General features: G+C 37.2%; 1 protein-coding gene across 3 annotated transcripts in view; it reads left to right on the top strand.

The window, feature by feature from the left end:
• The window catches only part of SLAIN2 (SLAIN motif family member 2), an 81,711-nt gene that overhangs the window by 22,563 nt on the left and 39,644 nt on the right, over positions 1-19,504 (top strand). For 2 of the 3 annotated variants that reach the window (XM_082603129.1, XM_082603130.1), the window contains exons 2-6: positions 5,416-5,564; positions 11,030-11,194; positions 12,948-13,109; positions 15,878-16,237; positions 17,740-17,877. In XM_082603129.1, the coding sequence (XP_082459255.1) occupies positions 5,416-5,564; positions 11,030-11,194; positions 12,948-13,109; positions 15,878-16,237; positions 17,740-17,877 (974 nt within the window). The remainder of the gene's footprint in view (positions 1-5,415; positions 5,565-11,029; positions 11,195-12,947; positions 13,110-15,877; positions 16,238-17,739; positions 17,878-19,504) is intronic. The other variant, XM_082603131.1, reaches the window with a different exon arrangement.

The raw sequence follows: 19,504 nt of genomic DNA on the forward strand, positions 1-19,504 counted from the left end.
TAGTTATATTCTTAGTTGTTTTTATCACCAGTCATATTATACAGGTATGTGTGACATATCAGACAAAATATGATTTGTTATGATCAGTTTCATAATATTCATATTCTTAATTACATCTTTACTAGTTCTCTCACTATTAACAATAGACATAAATTATATTTAATGGTGTTTAATTCCTTTGTAATAATTGTCCTAAGGGAAAAAGCAACATCTTGAGAGACCAATTATTTCTAATGTTTTTAACAGCTTTATTGAGGTAGAATTTACATACATAAAATTCACCTGTTTTTAGTATTGAGTGATTTCTAGTATATTTACAGAATAGTACAACCATGACCATAATCTTGGTTTAGAATATTTTCAGTATCCAGAAAGGATCTTTGTACCCATTAGCAGTCATTTCCCATTTCTCTCTCCCCATCCGCTCTCCCATCCCTGGGCAACCGCCAATCTACTTTGTCTCATAGATTTGCCTATTCTAGACATTCCATATGAATGGTATCATGCAGTATGTGGTCTTTTGTGGCTGACTTCTTTTACTTAGTTTAATGTTTTTGTGGTTTATCCATATTGTAGCATTTTTATTGCCCCAACACATTTTAAAATTTTTATTTATTTATTTATTTTTGGCTGTATTGGTTCTTTGTTGCTGAGCGCAGGCTTTCTCTAGTTGCAGCAAGCGGGGACTACTCTTTGTGTTGGTGCGCATGCTTCTTATTGCAGTGGCTTCTTGTTGCAGAGCATGGGCTCTAGGCTCTCCGGCTTCAGTAGTTGTGGCACGAGGGCTCAGTAGTTGTGGTGCACGGGCTTAGTTGCTCCGTGGCATGTGGGATCTTCCCGGACCAGGGCTCAAACCCGTGTCCCCTGCATTGGCAGGTGGATTCTTAACCACTGCGCCACCTGGGAAGCCCCTAATATAGTCTTATGACAGGTACTTAAGGAAGGTTTCCTTGAAGAAGGGACATTTAAGTTGAGACTTCGTAGAAAGTACGAATGGGCTGGCCCAAGTTGGGCAAGGGAGGGTGAGGTAACCAAGAAGTGGAATTGAGTTTGTTTAAGGCAAGGGGAACAGCATGCACAAAATGACCTAGAAGCAAAAGTGTTGGGCTTTTCAGGAGTAGAAATTAGTACCATATGGCTATTATTTAGATTTGAGTGGTGGAGAAGGGTGAGAAATGTAGCTAAAAAAAAAAAAAAGGTACTGCAACAGTTAGATCATTGCTGTGTTTCAAGGGCCATGGGGGCTGTGTTTTGGAAAAAACTATCATAAGGGCAAAAGGAAACGCATAGAATTTTTAGCAGAGGAATATTAATAGATTCATATTTTAGAAAACAATTTGGCTGTGATATATAGAATGGATTGGAAGGGAGCAAGACCAGAGATTTTAAAATTTTTTAAAGATTTTTCATTTTCAGAATTCTTCTGGCCATTCTTTATCTTTACATTTTCATGTAACTTTTAGAATTAGGTTGTCCATTTCTATAAAAATGCCTGCTGACATTTTTGTAGGGATTGTATTCTGTTGATCAGTTTGGAAGAACTGACATCTTGACAACATTGAGTCTTCAGATCTAGGAACATGGTACATCTCTTCATTTATTTAAGTCTTTCATTTCTCTCAGCAATGTTTTATTGTTTTCGGTGTACAACTCTTGCACTTCATTTGTTAAATTTATTCCTAAGTATTCTTTTTGATGCTGTTGTGAATGGAATTGTTATATTGTTATATTTATTTCATATTTGAGTTGTTCATTGATATATAGAAATAAATTGATTTTGTTTTTGGCCTGTTGATCTCATATCCTGTGACTTTGCTAAACACATTAAGTCTAGTTGATTTCGTTTGCTTTCAGTAGATTCCTACAAAGGATTTTCTATGTACAGGATCATAGTGTCTGTGAATAAAGACAATTTTACTTTTTTCTTTCCCACATGGATGCCTTAATTTCTTGTTCTTGCCTTTCTGCACTGGCTAGACACTGTAGTACCACATTGAATAGAGATGTTGATAGTGTGCATCCTTAACTTTGTTCCCAGTCTTAGGAGAAGCATTCAGTCTTTTACCATTAGATCTATTTTCTGAAAGAGTTTGTATAGGATTGGCATTACTTTTCCTTAGTATTGATAAAATTAATAAGTGAAGGCATCTGGGCCTGGGCTTTTCTTTGCAGGAAGATTTCTCATTACTAATTCAATTTCTTTTTATAAATCTCTTCAGAGTCTCTATTTCTTTTTTTTTTCTTTTTTTTTTTTTTTGCGGTATGTGGGCCTCTCACTGTTGTGGCCTCTCCCGTTGCAGAGCACAGGCTCCGGATGCGCAGGCTCAGCGGCCATGGCTCACGGGCCCAGCCGCTCCGCGGCATGTGGGATCCTCCCAGACCGGGGCACGAACCATGTCCCCTGCATCAGCAGGCGGACTCTCAACCACTGCGCCACCAGGGAAGCCCTCTATTTCTTCTTAAGTCCCATTTGATAACTTGTATCCTTCTAGGAATTTGTCTATCCAGTCTATCTGTTTTGTTGGCATAAAGTTGTTCAAAATATTCCTTACAATTCTTTTAATATTGGTAGTGTTTGTAGCAATGCTCATTCCTTCTTTTTTTTTTAGTTTTATTGAGATGTAATTGAGATACAGTACTATATAAGTTTAAGGTGTACAACATAATGACAAGACTTAGTATTTTGCAAGATGATTACCACAATAAGTTTAGTTAACATTCATCATCTCATACAGATACAAAAAGGCGGGGGGAGAAGAAGAAAATTATTGTTTTCTTTGTGTTGAGAACTTTGAGGAAATGTTGGGCTTTTTTGTTTTTTTGTTTTTAATTGGAGTATAGTTGATTTACAGTATTGTGTTTCTGGTGTACAGCAAAGTGAATCAGTTATACATACATGTATGTCCACTCTTTTTTATATTCTTTTTCCATAAATGCCATTACAAAACATTGAGTCTCTACTATAGTCTGTGCTATACAGTAGGTCCTCATTAGTTATATATAGTAGTGTGTATCACTCTTTCTTTCAGACTTTGGTAATTCATGTGAAAGAAGCCAGACACACAAAACACACATTGTATGATTCTGTTTATATGAAATGTCTAGAAAAGAACATGGAGCAGAAAGCAGATTTGTTATTGCCTAGGGCTGGAGGTAGAAACGGAAAGGGGGTTTCTTTTTAGGGTGATAAAAATGTTCTAAAATTACATGGTGGTGATGGTTCGGGTAACTAAATACTAAATTCATCAAATTTTACAATGAATTTTATGGTGCAGAAATTACACAGGCAAATTTTTTTTTTTTCTTTTTTTTTTTCTTTTTGCGGTATGCGGGCCTCTCACTGTTGTGGCCTCTCCCGTTGCGGAGCACAGGCTCCGGACGCGCAGGCCCAGCGGCCGTGGCTCACGGGCCCAGCCGCTCCGCGGCATGTGGGATCCTCCCAGACCGGGGCACGAACCCGTGTCCCCTGCATCGGCAGGCGGACTCTCAACCACTGCGCCACCAGGGAGGCCCTACACAGGCAAATTTTATGGTATGTAAATTACATCTTGAAAAGACTGTTTTTAAAAAAGTTGTAAGGTACTTTTAGCATCTTTAAAAATACAGAAACTACTATAAACTAAATGAATAAAACATCAATAATTCAAAATCAGTTTAAAACATCATAATCTCGCCTATACCATGTGAATGGTAGCATTCCTGTTTTTGTCAATGGCACTATAATTCTTTCAGTTACAACGGCTAAAAATTTAAGAGTAATTTTGTATTTTCCCATCTTTTTTTATTTCCTATCCTTATCAATTTGCCTACTAAAAACATTTTTTTCCACTCTGACGCTTTTGAATTTCTTAAATAATATACAATTCAGTCAAGAAGGACTGTGTTCTGATGGACACAGCCAATTTATTGATGTCTAATGTAACTTACAAATTGAGATTGTCAAGTTTTTATTTGTCAAGAAAACTTGAGGGGCTTCCCTGGTGGCGCAGTGGTTGAGAGTCTGCCTGCCGATGCAGGGGACACGGGTTCGTTCCCTGGTCTGGGAGGATCCCACATGCCGCGGAGTGGCTGGGCCGCTGAGCCTGCGCGTCCGGAGCCTGTGCTCCGCAACGGGAGACGCCACAGCAGTGAGAGGCCCGCGTACTGCAAAAAAAAAAAAAAAAGAAAGAAAAAGAAAACTTGAAAAATATTGCTTTATTCCCCTATTTCTGCTAAAATTAAGTCACAGAGGCCCAGTGTGAGAGCTGCACCTCCACCTCTATGAAGCATCAACAAGACAGAAGGAGGCAATGTCAAATGGGGCACTTTTTCTCCCTTTTCCCCATCCTTCATGAGTCAGTCAGGTGCAATAAAGGAGCTGGTTTTACATCCCATCCATCTGGAAGGGTAGTAATTTTGTTTATATCATAGATTTCACTTAAGTGTCTTAATTTGGAAACCACTCTGGTTAGAATTCAAGTAACTTCACATTTTTCATATAGAAGTCACATTTGAAATAAATTTACATCGATTGATATAATCTGAACTAATCTGAGGAAAAACAAATGAAGTAGGAAGTATCTTCTCACCTTTTTTTTTTTTTTTTTTTTTGTGGTACGCGGGCCTCTCACTGTCGCGGCCTCTCCCGCTGTGGGGCATAGGCTCCGGACGCGCAGGCCCAGCGGCCATGGCTCACGGGCCCAGCCGCTCCGCGGCATGCGGGATCCTCCCAGACCGGGGCACGAACCCGTGTCCCCTGCATCGGCAGGCAGATTCTCAACCACTGCGCCACCAGGGAAGCCCCCTTTTTGTTTTTATATACCTTCCGCAGGAGCTTAAAAAATACTTTTCCTTTCTTCTTTACTGAAACTGAAGTAATTTCATAAATTGATTCATATTGTTATTAAGGATTTTTTAATGTATTGCTGTTCTCTGACGTATCATTTGGAAAAAGGGCTACAGAGTGGGTACTGCTTAAGTAAAAGGAATGCATTACTAATGGTGAATGTTTGTGTGGTTTGTGGTAGGAAGGGAACTGGGAGTTGGAAAGCAAGTTATTTATCTGCCTTCTAGACAGGACTTAATGATATGGTTATATTAGGGAGTTAACTATTGAAAACAGAATAAAATATTGTAAAGACATGTTTCTTCATAGTTTTTGAAATGAGAGTAAAAGAGAAAAATAAGACACATTTTAGGACTGGACAGTTGGCCTCATTTGGGTTCATTTAATAGTTGAGATTTGGGCTTATATTGATGATTGTAGTGTCATTTTCTTCCTGTGCAGAAAGTAAATGTGGGTGATTTTAAACATACTGCATCATTTTTACTCCCCATCCCCCAATTTAAATCTGTTCCAAAGGATCCCTGTTTTATAACCTTGTGCTTAATAATTAACGTTACCCTTTTTTGTTTTTGTGTTTTGTTTTCTTCTAGGCTGTATTCATCACCAAAGAAAAAACTTACACCAATGCAGAAATCAGTTAGTCCTTTAGTTTGGTGCAGGCAAGTTTTGGATTACCCAAGTCCTGATGTTGAATGTGCTAAAAAGTCTCTTATCCACAAACTTGATCAAACTATGTCAGGTATGTCTATAATTTTACTTGTAAATTCATCTCTTTGCTTTCTTTAATCAAAAAACAGATAAATGTTGACTGGTATGTTTTTAGGAAGGCAGTTCTTTGCTTGGGGGGTGTTTTCCAAATCACATTGTGCATGCCATTGTGAGTTTTTGCCATATGCACATAACCCTGTTCTGTTATTTTCTTAATAGCTTTTTAAAAAAATCTCCGTATTTTTATTTAGCTTCATCCTAAAAAATATCCATGAAATAATGGATTTTATGTAATAAGGTTTTTTCTGATGCAAGCTAAAAGAAATAATTATTTTTAAAAAATGTTTTGTCTGATATCATCTAAAATCATCTCACCAGCCTCAGGGAAATTCTGATGTGGTAGAAAGATACAGGTTGAGAACCAAAGAGCCCTCATTCTCACTCTGTCACTTAGTTGCTATGTGGCTCTGCGAATTATTTAACTCCCATAAGCTCAGTTTTCTTACAAGCATGATGAACCCTGTAAGTGTTATTTAAGGATTAAATGATAATGTTGAAAGAGCCCAGCATGTTTTTCTGGCTCATGGTAGGGCTTAGTAAATGTATTCATTTCCCCTCTTTCTTTTTTTTTTTTAACTTGGCATTTTAAGTTAAACTGCTTTTATGTTCTATTGTTTAATAGCATTCACAAAGCTGACAAAATGTATGTGTCACTCTTTATGGCATTTAATGTAGCATGCCAGTGTGTTAGAAATGTAGGAAAAATATTATTGACTCTTTCTTGGAATTACTCTCAATCTTTTAAACATGTTTCAAAAAAAATTTTTTTTTTCTTTTAAATCAGTTTCTGGGAATTCCCTGGGGGTCTGGTGGATAGTACTCAACGCTTTCAGTGCTGGGGCCCTGGTTCAGTCCCTGATCAGGGAACTAAGATCCTGCAAGCCTCTCAGTGAGGCCAAAAAAAAAAAAGAATCAGTTTCCTGGAATACTCATGTAGTAAAAGATTGATGCATGATTACAAATCCTAAATAGAGTTTTGTTTTTTGCTTTGTGTTTACTTGGCAGCCATGTCCTTAAAATTGCTTTTTTTTTGGCTTTATTATTGAGGTACGTGCTCTTTTTTAGAGTGTAAGCTGCAAATGGTCAGGGGAGGCAGGGGGGAGCCTACACAGTTAAACTGTCATATAGCAAAGTGTAGTTTGTTTGGCAGGAGCAGTGGCTATTATAAGAAAATAATGTATGGGATGGACATAGGGGAGAAAACCAAAGCTGTTGCACTTCAAAAGTAGCAATTGGAGTGAGTAGCTTTTTGCTTTATTATAACAAAGGTATTAAAGATAGTAGGAGCATGTAAGAAAAGCTGTTACTCTTGAACCAAAACTAGGTGTAATCAAGTACTGGATCTGCTTAACAGTGTTTAGATTTTATAGCTGTATGCACAGAGCAATAGCTATAGCTGTATATATTTAAAGAAAAATAATTTGGCTGTTACAAGTTTGAACCTTATAGTCCTAAACCTCTCTTTTCCCAAGTTAAAGGGAAGATTGTTTTTTGAATGTATTTTTTTGATAAGGCAAAGCTTCCTAGGAACTTAGCTATTATATTCTAGCACAGCCGTTTCTACTCCATCATACTCAGCTTCTCTTTAGTGTACCAGCACGTGTTCCTAAGATATTCTTCTCTTGTTTTTTCGATAGCGCATTATCTTTTTTACCCTTATTCTCCCTCCGGTTTTCTTTTCAGTCTTCTTTAAAGCTTCTCCCTTCTCTGCCCCTCTTTTTGTGTGTGTTTTGGGGGGGGTAATATTTATATAGCATAAAATTTCCCACTTTCACCATTTTTAAATATACAGTTCATACAGTTCAGTGGCATTAAGTACATTCACATTGCCATCACCACTGTCTATCTCCAGAACTTTTTTGTTATCCCATACTAAAATTCTGTACCCATTAAACTTCCCATTCCTCCTGCCTTCCCCCCACCCCCGCCCCATCTACCCAGGTCTCTCTTTTGCCCCATTTCTCTCTGTTTTGATGATTTCATCCATTCATTCTATATCCAGTATCATCTTTATTCAAACTAATCTCCTTTATTTATGCATATATTCAATATTTTTTGAGAGTCTGTTATGTATCAGGCGTTGGGGAAAGGGTAGCAGATACATGATGAAGAAAGACTAACACTGTACTTGCACTCATGGAGTTTATCATCTAGTAGGGGAAATATGTTAATAAAATAATTTTTATAACTGGTGATATGTAATAAAAGAATGATCTACAGTGCTTTGAGCTTGGAGAAATTAGAATTTTACTTCAGGAAGTAATGTTTGGCCTGAGTCCTAAAGATTCAGGAAAATTTAAGTGGGCTAAAGGGGAAGGCGACAGAGGGAGTAGAGTGTTCCAGGTGGTGAGAACAGCGTGTGCAAAGGCTCTGTGGGAGGCCTGTGGGAGCATATGGGAGGGAGCCTGGCCTACATGAGGAACTGGACATGAGGTCAGAACAATATGTAGGAGCCAGACTCTGCAAGGCCTTAGAGACCATGTTAAAGGTTTTGGACTTTATTCTAATATTCTAAAAGCAATGGGAAGATACTGAAGGGTTTTATTCAAGGGTATGGTATGTGTTGGCAGGAAGAAGAAATGAGAGGATTTGCACATTGATGAGGACATGCTTAGCTGTAGTATGGAGAGTAGATTGGAGAGGGCCAAAAGTGAACCGTAGGATGCTTTTGAGGAGGGTTGATGATGATAGCTGGGTAGTGTGTGTTGGGGGGAAAGGGTCGTAGTGGAGATGAAAAGGTGTGAAAGGCAAAAGGAATGAACCAAATATGAGGAAATGAGGGAGAAGAAAGTATCAGCAGTGATTTCTAGGTTTCCAGCTTGTGTAATAGGATGAATGTTGTTATCATTCTGAGATAGAGACCCCAGGAAGAGAATTTGTTTTAGCTCGAAAATAAAGAATTTGGATTTGGACTTGTTGGCTCTGGGGTGCATTTGCCATACCCTCAGGGGAGACATTAAATGGGCAGCATATATGGGACTGAAGCTCATGGAAACTTATGCCTGGAGATATAAATAATGGATATTTGGGGGAATAGAGATAATAACTAATGTTGTGAGTATGAATGAGATTTCTCAAGAAGAAGAATATGGTTTAGAGTGAGAAGATAAAAGAGTTGAGAACTTGAAATGCTAGTGATTAAATAACCAAATAAAGAGAGACTGCGCTTCAAAGGAAATAGAAGAGTAAAGAGATAGGAAGGAATGAACACCCCTATTTCTGCTCAGGTTGATATATTGAGATCATGCTACATACTACATACTAAATATGTTTCGTGGTGTCTTGTCTCATGGTGAATATGTAGAAAACTATACTGACCAACTTACCACACTATCCAACTAAACAGAAAAACTAAACAGAAAACGTGTTCCTCCTCCCAAAACCAGTGCTCTGCTTATAGGCAAACCAGAAACTTCAGAACCATCTTATTGTTTTTTCCCTTTAGTAATCCTTACCGGTTTTTAATATTTATCCTTTTCTTCCTTTTTTTTTTTTTTTTTTTGGCCACTTCTATTGCCTAGTTCAGTCTAATCTATTTAACATTAGAATTTCCATCAGTTTTTTTTTCCTTAAGCTGATTGGATCATGTTACTCTTGCTTAAAAGTCCCTGATGGTGTTATCACTGCTACTGAACAAATTCCAGACTCCTGAGCATAGTATTCCAGGCCTCCTGTGACCTGGCCCCAGCTGGTTTTTCCTGTTTTGTCCCTCACCATGAACTTTACCTTTCTAGATTACTCACTGTTATTCCCTGGACACACTATGCATTTTCAAGACATGGCTTTAGTTTATGTTATAAACAGATGAAAACATATACTTTCCCCACTTCCAGTGTCCTACCAAATTATCCTCTCAAGACTGCTCCAGTGCCTCTCCTTCCAAAAAGCCTTACTACCTACTTTCTCTCAGTTGTAATGAATTACTCCTATCTCATCATTTCCATTAGCCTCTTTGCGCCTTTATGATAGTACTCATTTCATTTTGCCTTGAAATCGCTGTTTTTTCTGCCTGCACTACTTGGCTTTAGGCCTCTTGAGAAGAAGTACCATGTCACATTTGTGTATTTATTCTGCATAGTACTTTGGTGATGGTCATAAATATGAATAAGCTGTAGATTTTAGAATAGGGTGAAGAAAAGAAAAATATTTTAAGTATTAATTTTTCTTGTATATAATTGATATCTTAGCCCTACTTTCATACTATTTTTATAATTTTATATGCATAGCACAAATTTTTCCCCTTTTTTGGCAGAAGTATTCTCCTTGGCCCAGAAAATGGGGCGGGGGGGGGTCTTTTTATAAAAAGAATTCTTGTATGTTTGACCTTAATCTGGCCTAAATAATAGTCAGTATTGCTTTATTTTTTCAAAAATCCAAACTTTGGAAAGACTGTTTTTAAAACTCATTATTTCATAGTTTTTTGTTGTTATTAGCAATGTGTATTTGTTATAGGAAAATGAGACAACACAAATATGCTTTTATATTCATTTTATTTATTTATTTATTATTATTATTATTTTTGTGGTACGTGGGCCTCTCACTGCCGTGGCCTATCCTGTTGCAGAGCACAGGCTCCGGACGCGCAGGCCCAGCGGCCATGGCCCACGGGCCCAGCCGCTCCACGGCGTGCGGGATCCTCCCAGACCGGGGCACGAACCCGTGTCCCCTGCATCGGCAGGCAGACTCCCAACCACTGCGCCACCAGGGAAGCCCCTATATTCATTTTATTTTTAAAGGCCATTCAAGGTTGATACAGTTGGAATAAACTTTCCAACAAGATAGAAGTAACTTAATTTAGTAGCTAATAATTTGTTGAGGAGATATTCTTCCTATAGTATTATTTCTGTTTGGTGTGGCTCCTGTTTTATTTGCATAACAAAATTTAAGATAGTGGAAATATTTTGTTGGGATTATTAATGTGATATATTTCTCTCCACTACTATAGAAACGTTTCTGTGTTTAAACTGAGATAATGACTTACTGAATTTCCTAATTGGAAAATTTTTTTTAATAAATTTATTTTTATTTATATTTTTTATTTTTGGCTGCGTTGGGTCTTCATTGCTGCGCGCGGGCTTTCTCTAGTTGGAGCGAGTGGGGCCTACTCTTCATTGCGGTGCGCGGGCTTCTCATTGCAGTGGCTTCTCTTGTTGCAGAGCATGGGCTCTAGGTGCATGGGCTTCAGTAGTTGTGGCACATGGGCTCAGTAGTTGTGGCTCACAGGCTCTAGAGCACAGGCTCAGTAGTTGTGGCGCACGGGCTTGGTTGCTCCGCAGCATGTGGGATCTTCCTGGACCAGGGCTCGAACCCTTGTCCCCTGCATTGGCAGGCAGATTCTTAACCGCTCCGCCACCAGGGCAGTCCCCCAATAGGAAAATTTTTGCGATGTTATTAGCCTTTTCTTCAATTTGATTTTTCCCCTTGTCATTAATGCAGCTCTCAAGAGGCAGAATTTGTATAATAATCCTTTCAACTCCATCAGTTACACAAGTCCTTACAGTCCAAATGCCAGTAGCCCATACAGCAGTGGTTTCAATTCTCCGTCCTCAACCCCAGTGCGACCTCCTATAGTCAAACAGCTAATACTTCCTGGAAATTCAGGTAAGGAGAAACGAAATGGAGTAATGAAGAAATGGTTTTTAACTTACTGCCCTGCCTCAGAAAATAACTTACTCATCAGTAGTTCAAGTTCCTTTATTTATGAAACCTCCAACTGGTTAGAGAAGATATCATTGAGGTGCTACTTAGCACTAGGTAGTACGATACTAGGCTCCAGTGATACAGATAAGCCAAGTTACATTCATAAAATTTTCTTTAGCATGTGTGTAAAAGTTTTTTAATGTGGCTTGATAAAATAGCGTCACAGGCTTTATTCTTTTAACCCATAGATACTTACTGAGTAGCTTGCTTAGGTTGTAAAAGCTACAGAGTTAAACTCTTCTAATAGGAGTTTTAATAAGCTTTGATATTGTAGTTAAATAATAGTACAAGGCTGTATATGAATGTGCCAAGCGGGTGTTTAGAGCTCTAAATGATATGGGAGAGGGATAGATTGCTATAATTGAGAGAAGAATGTTCTGCTGTGGTTCTGTGACTGAGACTGTTATTCTGTAGCTTACTGTTCTTTAGATTTCACCCATTCAGTTACTCTTATTACTGCTCTTGGTATGATTAATTATCATAGCTTCCTTAAAAATTAAAGTATTATTAACCACCTCAAACTTTTGACTTGTATACTCCCTAGTCTCATCACTTATTGACCCTGAAGTTTGTTCTGTACGTAGGTTGTTACTTGCTCCTTATTTCACCCATGACTGTTGTACTAAAAAGGTTGACCTGCCATATTTGTTTAATATAAAGAATTTTATTCAGGCACTATTTGAGACTGACCTTATAGTACTTTTCCTATCATGTGCACTATGCTCTTCTTGATAACATAAACTATTTCGTATTCTTCTTGCTCTTTTTATGTGCCATTCGTGTTGGAGCTGACTCTTATGGTGAAGAATTCTGGAAAACAAGTTTCAAATCTGTATTAGAAATATTAGTGACAGTCTTGGAATTTTTTAAATTCTTCATTAGAAGTTGATGATCTGATGAAAGCATTTCCTTAGAAACAAATTAGAATCTTTTGGATATGTATATCCTTTATTCCTCTGACCTGTCTTGTATCCCCCTTTTGGTTTACAGTGATAAAATGAGTTTTTTCATCCAGTCATTTTCTTCATCCCATCTTTATGCTTCACTAGTAAATTTCAGAGAACTCCTTGGATCCCCATTACTAGTTTAGCGAAGGAATTTTGTAAACATGGCATACTGTAGGAGAAATGAGCTTAGTATTCTTTTTTTGGTTTGTTCCTAAATCTCTAAGGAGTCCTGATTTTCCTCAAATTATAGCTTTCTTGTTTAGGAAAAGTAGGTGCTTTTATTCAAGGGAAAAGATGGTGGTATTTGCTAGTGACTGAATTTGGGAGGAGAAAACACATCTTAAATTCATCTATTTATAGAGTAGTTTCATTGGCTACCTGGTAAAAGTTGAAATCCTCTAGCATGTATTATTGAACATTAACTACTTGCCAGGTACTGTTTTGAAAACTTAATTGTTTCATAAGAATATAGATAAGTTATAGCTATAAGAAAATGTGTTTTGTATTTGTCATTATATATGAATGAGTCTCTGTAGCCCTCTTTATACTTAATCAGGTCAATTTTTAATTTTTACATTTGGGAATTTTATAAACAGAAAAGACAGAATAACAATGAACTTAATCCAAAGATATAATATCAAGTTAATTGCAACAGATGTTTATTCAATTTTTGTTTCACTGAAGTTTGAATCATTTTCTTTTTTAAGGTAATTTGAAAAGTTCGTCAGACAGAAATCCTCCACTCAGTCCTCAGTCCTCTATAGACAGTGAATTAAGTGCTTCAGAATTAGATGAAGATTCAATTGGATCCAATTATAAGCTAAATGATGTAACTGATGTGCAGATTCTAGCTCGGATGCAGGAAGAAAGTAAGTATTTTAATTGTTAAAGTTGTGGTCTTTCATTACTGTACAATTTTGTTATTAAATATGTCAAAGTGTTGTGGAATAATAATGTAGTAAGAATAGAAATGTTGAAATTTCAGAGGCTTTTTCAAGTGGACTGGTTTGTTCATTAACTTGTTTTTAGAGTCCATGGTATGTAGAGCAATTTGCTGTGTGAGGAGCAAAGAAAAACAGGCTATGCTCTGCTTCTGTGACTGGTAATCATACCCTGCATGTTACTCTACACTGTAACTCTGTAGTTATTACTCGGTTGCTCTGTGTTTTCTTAGCGTAGACCAGAGTTTCTCAACTGTTCTTTCATTAATGCCTCCCCAAGGAGCTGATTTAGACTTTTTTTTACCCACCCCCACTCCCGTTAAATTTTAATACCATTGATATACTGTATATCTCTTTATGTACTATAAGGGCCACAAACTATTATGATATCTAAGATTTTTTTCACACCCCCCAAATCAGTTTTTTTCTCCTTGGGGGCAAATTTTATCTTTCTTAGAATGTTTGGTGTAGTCTGTAAAAAAGACCTTCATGGGAAAATCGGAATTGTGACATTAAGTTAAATGAAGCATGTGATGTTGCTTTGCAAAGTGGTCCTTGCAACTTTTTAGGTCACATATACCTTTGAGAATCTGATAAAAGTGTTGTCCCCTGTCACTCCCAAAATATGCATACGCACAAGTTTTTTCATACTATTTCAAGGGCTCATTAGTGCCCTGACTCTCATCTGAACGTAAGATGTTGGTGATAGTATTATTCTTGCCTGTATATTTTATTGTATGATGCCATAGGCTTAACTGTGAAGGAAGCAGTCTCTCTAACCTTCATAATGAAAAGATCCTTGAAACACAGATTTCAGAGTCTTGACAGTTGGCTGAGGTAATGGAGCAATGTTATAGTTCAGTTCAAAAATTTTCTGTTTAGGTCCTTTCTTTTATGTAAATATGTAGTAAGTTTTATCAAGCTATAACATTTATTAAGAAACTGCAGTGTTTCTCACTCTGCTAATTCTTGTCTCATTTTCACACATCTTCCCTTAGAGATAGAAAGGTTTGATGCTTGTTTTATCTATCTTTAGCCCTAGAAACTAATAACATTTTACCCTTTTATTCTGTAGCTTTGTATATATAACTCCTCACTGGGAATATGGTATTGTCAGCTAGTGAGGGGTTACTTATTATCATGGATGTGAAAAAAGAATAAAGAATGCTGTGTAACTACCAGTTAGAATAAACTCACTCATTTCTTCTTTGAATCCTGACTTTTTAGACTGCAGTATTTTGTTAGAAATTCAACCAGCTATTTGCTGTAGTTTTCATATTGTGTGTTGGTAATGCATAATAGAAATTTTAGGCTTACTTTAAAAATCCTTTCTAAGCTATTCACATGCACAAATATTTCTTTTCCTGGTGAATTAAAAAAAAATAAAACAAAAAATGCTGAAAAGGTGTGTGATACCTCCTTGAAAACACCAGCTTTTTTTTTTTTTTTTTTTTTAAAGAGAGAATGATTTTCCTTTTTACAACATTGTTTCTCCCGTTCTTTGGTAACAAAAATGAAGAGTAACAGATTTGGGCTTTTGCCTGGTTAAGATCCCTCATTTTTAAAATGAGAAACACACAATCCCATAGTGGTTGTGACTTCCCTAAGACCCCCTTGTTAATGGAGAACCTGCATTGGGATCTGGATTTTTCTTTTTTAAAACACCGCTCTTCTGACTGGTCTGTTGTCTTTTGCTAGGTGACTTTAGTGCCATGTTTGCTATAACATGACCCTAAGTAATTTGTTGGTTACTACAGTGGTCCCCAAACCTGACCAATGGGCTAGACGGGCCCTAGGAATCTAGTTTTACAGGTACCCTGGTGTGATTCTCATCCACTACTTTGGGGAACCATGTTGATAATCACTTTCTGTGAATGAATATATAACTTAAAAGTTTGATACTCCTCTGGAACAGATCTTTTGGGCTAAACTGCCAATAGTTAGCAGGACTTCCTCAAAATGTTATCTAAATTCCATACGTTTTTTCAATTGTAATTTTTTTCTCGTTGCATATCTATCAACATTTGTTTTTATTCTAGAAGGTTTTATACTATTTGAAGGGCTCCTAAGGTTGCTTGGGTATTTCTGGAGGTATCAAGATAATTAAGGGACTGACTCCTTTGAAAATTCTTACGTGATGACTTAGAATTTATCTTGTTTTATTGAAGTCACTTAGGTTATGAAACAACTGAAATTATGTTTGTGCCCAAGTATTGAATTCCTAAGAGTGGGATAGAAGTTTCCTTCATCATCTTCTTGAGTAAGATTAAGCAAGGATTCAGTATCCAGGGAGTATATTTACTCCTGATGTATTCTTTACACTGGTTGGGCAGTAATTGTTTTCCTTCAGTATTCCTTTAATGTTAATCTCAAATTCGGATTACTGTCTTTTGGAGTAGAAATATTTTTAAATTTATGGTTCTATTTTTAATATAGATTTCGGATTCAAGAAGAAATGTTGAAATTGGGCAAAAGTTTACGAATTTCATTTAATTTAAAAAGAGCCTTTTAGATGTGGTATATGCATCCTTATGTGTGGGAAAGTCTAAGGTGAATCAAGTGAAAGGGAGTTTTCCTTTACACGTTATACCCTATTTGAATTTCTCAATGATAATCTTTTGCTTTTAAACCTTAAAAATATTTAAATGTTTAAAAATAAAACTGAAGAAATAAAATAACACATTCATTATTGTCAGGTCTCCGGCAAGAATATGCAGCCACCGCGTCTCGGCGCAGTTCTGGTTCATCTTGCAATTCTACAAGACGGGGTACTTTTAGTGATCAGGAACTTGATGCACAAAGTTTAGATGATGAAGATGACAATATGCATCATGCAGTATACCCTGCTGTTAACAGGTTTTCACCATCACCACGCAATTCACCTCGACCATCACCTAAGCAGTCACCCCGAAATTCACCTCGTTCTCGATCTCCTGCTCGGGGAATAGAATATAGTAGAGTGTCCCCACAGCCTATGATTAGCCGCTTACAGCAACCTCGCCTTTCCCTTCAAGGCCATCCCACAGATTTACAGACCACAAGTGTTAAAAATGAAGGTAACTATAATGTCTGGAAAAAATTTGTCCTTCATATTTTCAGTATGAAAGTAACAGTTTTTATCAAGATTCTGTATTTTAGAAAGTAGATCAAGAATTGAGACAGTTTATTGTTTTATTAATACTGAGTCAGGGACTTCCGTGGTGGCACAGTGGTTAAGAATCCGCCTGCCAATGGAGGGGACATGGGTTTGAGCCCTGGGAAGATCTCACATGCCATGGAGCAACTAAGCCCGTGCGCCACAACTACTGAGCCTGTGCTCTAGAGTCCCTGAGCCACAACTACTGAGCCTGCGAGCCACAGCTACTGAAGCCCGCGAGCCTAGAGCCCGTGCTCCATGACAGGAGGATCCACCGCAATGAGAAGCCTGTGCACCGCAAGGAAGAGTAGCCCCTGCTCGCCGCAACTAGAGAAAGCCCACGCGCAGCAGTGAAGACCCAACGCAGCCAAAAATAAATACAATAAAATTAATAAATTTATTTAAAAAATACTGAGTCAATGCAAAAATAAAGGAAGAAGTGAATTTAATTTTACTTGATTATGTTAGTTTTGATTTGTTATACTCATGAAGTGATCTGTGTATAGATTTTTTTTTTAAATTTATATTTGGCTGCATTGAATCTTTGTTGCTCCGCGCAAACTTTCTCTAGTTGTGGTGAGCGGGGGCTGCTCTTCGTTGCAGTGCGCGTGCTCCTCATTGTGGTGGCTTCTCTTGTTGCGGAGCATGGGCTCTAGGCACGCAGGCCTCAGTACTTGCAGCATGTGGGCTCAGTAGTTGTGACTCGAGGGCTCTAGAGCGCAGACTCAGTAGTTGTGGTGCACGGGCTTAGTTGCTCTGTGGCATGTGGGATCTTCCCGGACCAGGGAATCAAACCCATGTCTCCTGCATTGGCAGGCGGATTCTTAACCACTGAGCCACCAGGGAAGTCCCTGTGTATAGATTTTAAGTAATTTATGGTTCTTTTTAACAATTCTACCCATTTATAGAAACTGTATTGTTTATTTTTATAAGACGTGTACTTCCTGTTAGCTCTTCTAAAATATGCAGAACACTTAAAGAATTTTATTTTTTTAAATTAATTTATTTTATTTAATTTTTAGTTTGGGCTGTGTTGGGTCTTTGTGTTGCTCTAGGCGGGCTTTCTCTAGTTGCGGCAAGCAGGGACTACTCTTCGTTGCACTGCTCGGGCTTCTCATTGCGGTGGCTTCTCTTGTTGCAGAGCACGGGCTCTAGGTGCACGGGCTCAGTAGTTGTGGCTTGCAGGCTCTAGAGCACAGGCTCAGTAGTTGTGGGGCGTGGGCTTAGTTGCTCAATGGCATGTGGGATCTTCCCAGACCAGGGCTCAAACCTGTGTTCCCTGCATTGGCAGGCGAATTCTTAACCACTGCACCACAGGGAGGCCCAAGAATTTGATTTTTGAATGTTAATTAACATTTTAATTTTCTCCATCGGAAAGAATGTTTTGATTTTTTTCTTTTAATTAAATTTCTGTTGTCATAGAAAAACTAAGACGCAGTCTTCCAAACCTGTCCCGAACATCTAATACACAAGTTGACTCAGTGAAAAGCAGCAGAAGTGACTCAAATTTTCAAGTGCCAAATGGAGGGATACCTCGCATGCAACCTCAGGCTTCAGCCAGTAAGTATCTTTTATGTATCAGTTTTTTAAAGATAAATGAAAATTATAGATTTTAATTTTGTGCTGAATAGCTGTATTAAACTATAGTAAAATGTAGTGATTATCAATTGCTATAAGATGATCTATATTAAAATTTAAAATTTGTCCCTATAAAATACCCAATTGTATCAATACTTAAATCTGTATGAAACTGTGGTCTCTCTAGAATTCTAAAATAAGCAAGTTCTAGCTGTTTAATATATAAATATATATGCCTTAAAAATCTTATATTCTGCAATATTGCACATTAAAAATGACAGGATTTTGGGGGGAAATAGTCCTGAAGCAGACCACTTAAAACCCAAGGAGCTTTCTTACTAGAACATTAATAAAAACAATAATGATCCCATAAAAATAATAGCACAATTAAAGGCATATTAAATTCTTAATAAATAAAATAAATACTCCAGCAAATGTAGAATTTCATTTTTTAAAAAAGTTGAAGGTAACCTGATGGAAAGGAATGTTGAGACTGTTGAATTAAGGAGACATATGCAACATAAACAAAGATCAGATAATCATGCAGAAGGAACTTCTAAGACAAAGTGGCCAAACTGAGCCAAGAAGTGATGTGGGAGTAGATGGCACTCTGTACTTTATAGAGTGACTAAAACAGAATTGAACACTTTCCAAAAACTATTGCGTATTAAGTAGGGTAGATATGAGCATGCAGTCAAACCAGTTTTAAACAACTATCAGTTATTTCTACAATCTTAGAAATGCTCAATATGCATGCCTTCTATCCCACAGTTCACATCAGTTTTGTAGTTTGATTCATTCGGTTCCTTTGTAGCATGTTTACTGTCAGTGCTTGAAGTGGTCACTGTGATGTGTTCCTTCATTTCCTCAAAGCTGTGACAAAGAAGTGATACAAACATGAGGTTATTGATTGTCCATTTATAACTTGTGTATTGAGTAACCCAACTTTGAAAGCATTCAACTCTTTTTAAATCCCCTTGCACTCTTCCTTGGCTCTATTGTGTTTAGCTGACTTTGTGTAGTTTGTATTAAGCTGCTGTTACTTGGTGGCTCAAAAATCCACAGTCCAGAAAAAAAATACATTTGAACCAAAATGACTTTTGTGATGTATTGATAAATTTTCCTCATTTACAAATTGCATATGCTATTATTTATATTATAGAACTCACATTGTACAGTACCAAACATTCATAATTCTGTTTAATCCTCTGAACAATTCTATGAAGTAGGTTCAATTACTAACACATTTTACAAATTAGGAAATTGAAGTTTTGAAAGGTTACATAAGTTATCTATGATCATACCATACAGCTTATAAGTAGCAAGTTAGGATTCAGACCCATGTTGATCCTGATTGAAAGCCAAAGCCCATTTAGAGAGATTTGTCACATCAGTGGTTTAGTACTAAGACATAAAAATTATCCAGAAATATTATTTCTTTTTCTTTCTAAGATAAACTCTAAAATTTAAGGCATTGTAGAAAACTGATACCTAGAGATTTGGGTACCTCATTTTTTTAGATGGAGGTGTGCAAAAACATGTTTTTATACCACATTAAATTTTAAACACACAGACCATGTGAACTATGTGTTTAAGAGTGTCGCTGTGG

This window comes from Mesoplodon mirus (genome assembly GCF_964341445.2).
Source record: "Mesoplodon mirus genome assembly, chromosome: 2".
Lineage (NCBI taxonomy): Eukaryota > Metazoa > Chordata > Mammalia > Artiodactyla > Ziphiidae > Mesoplodon > Mesoplodon mirus.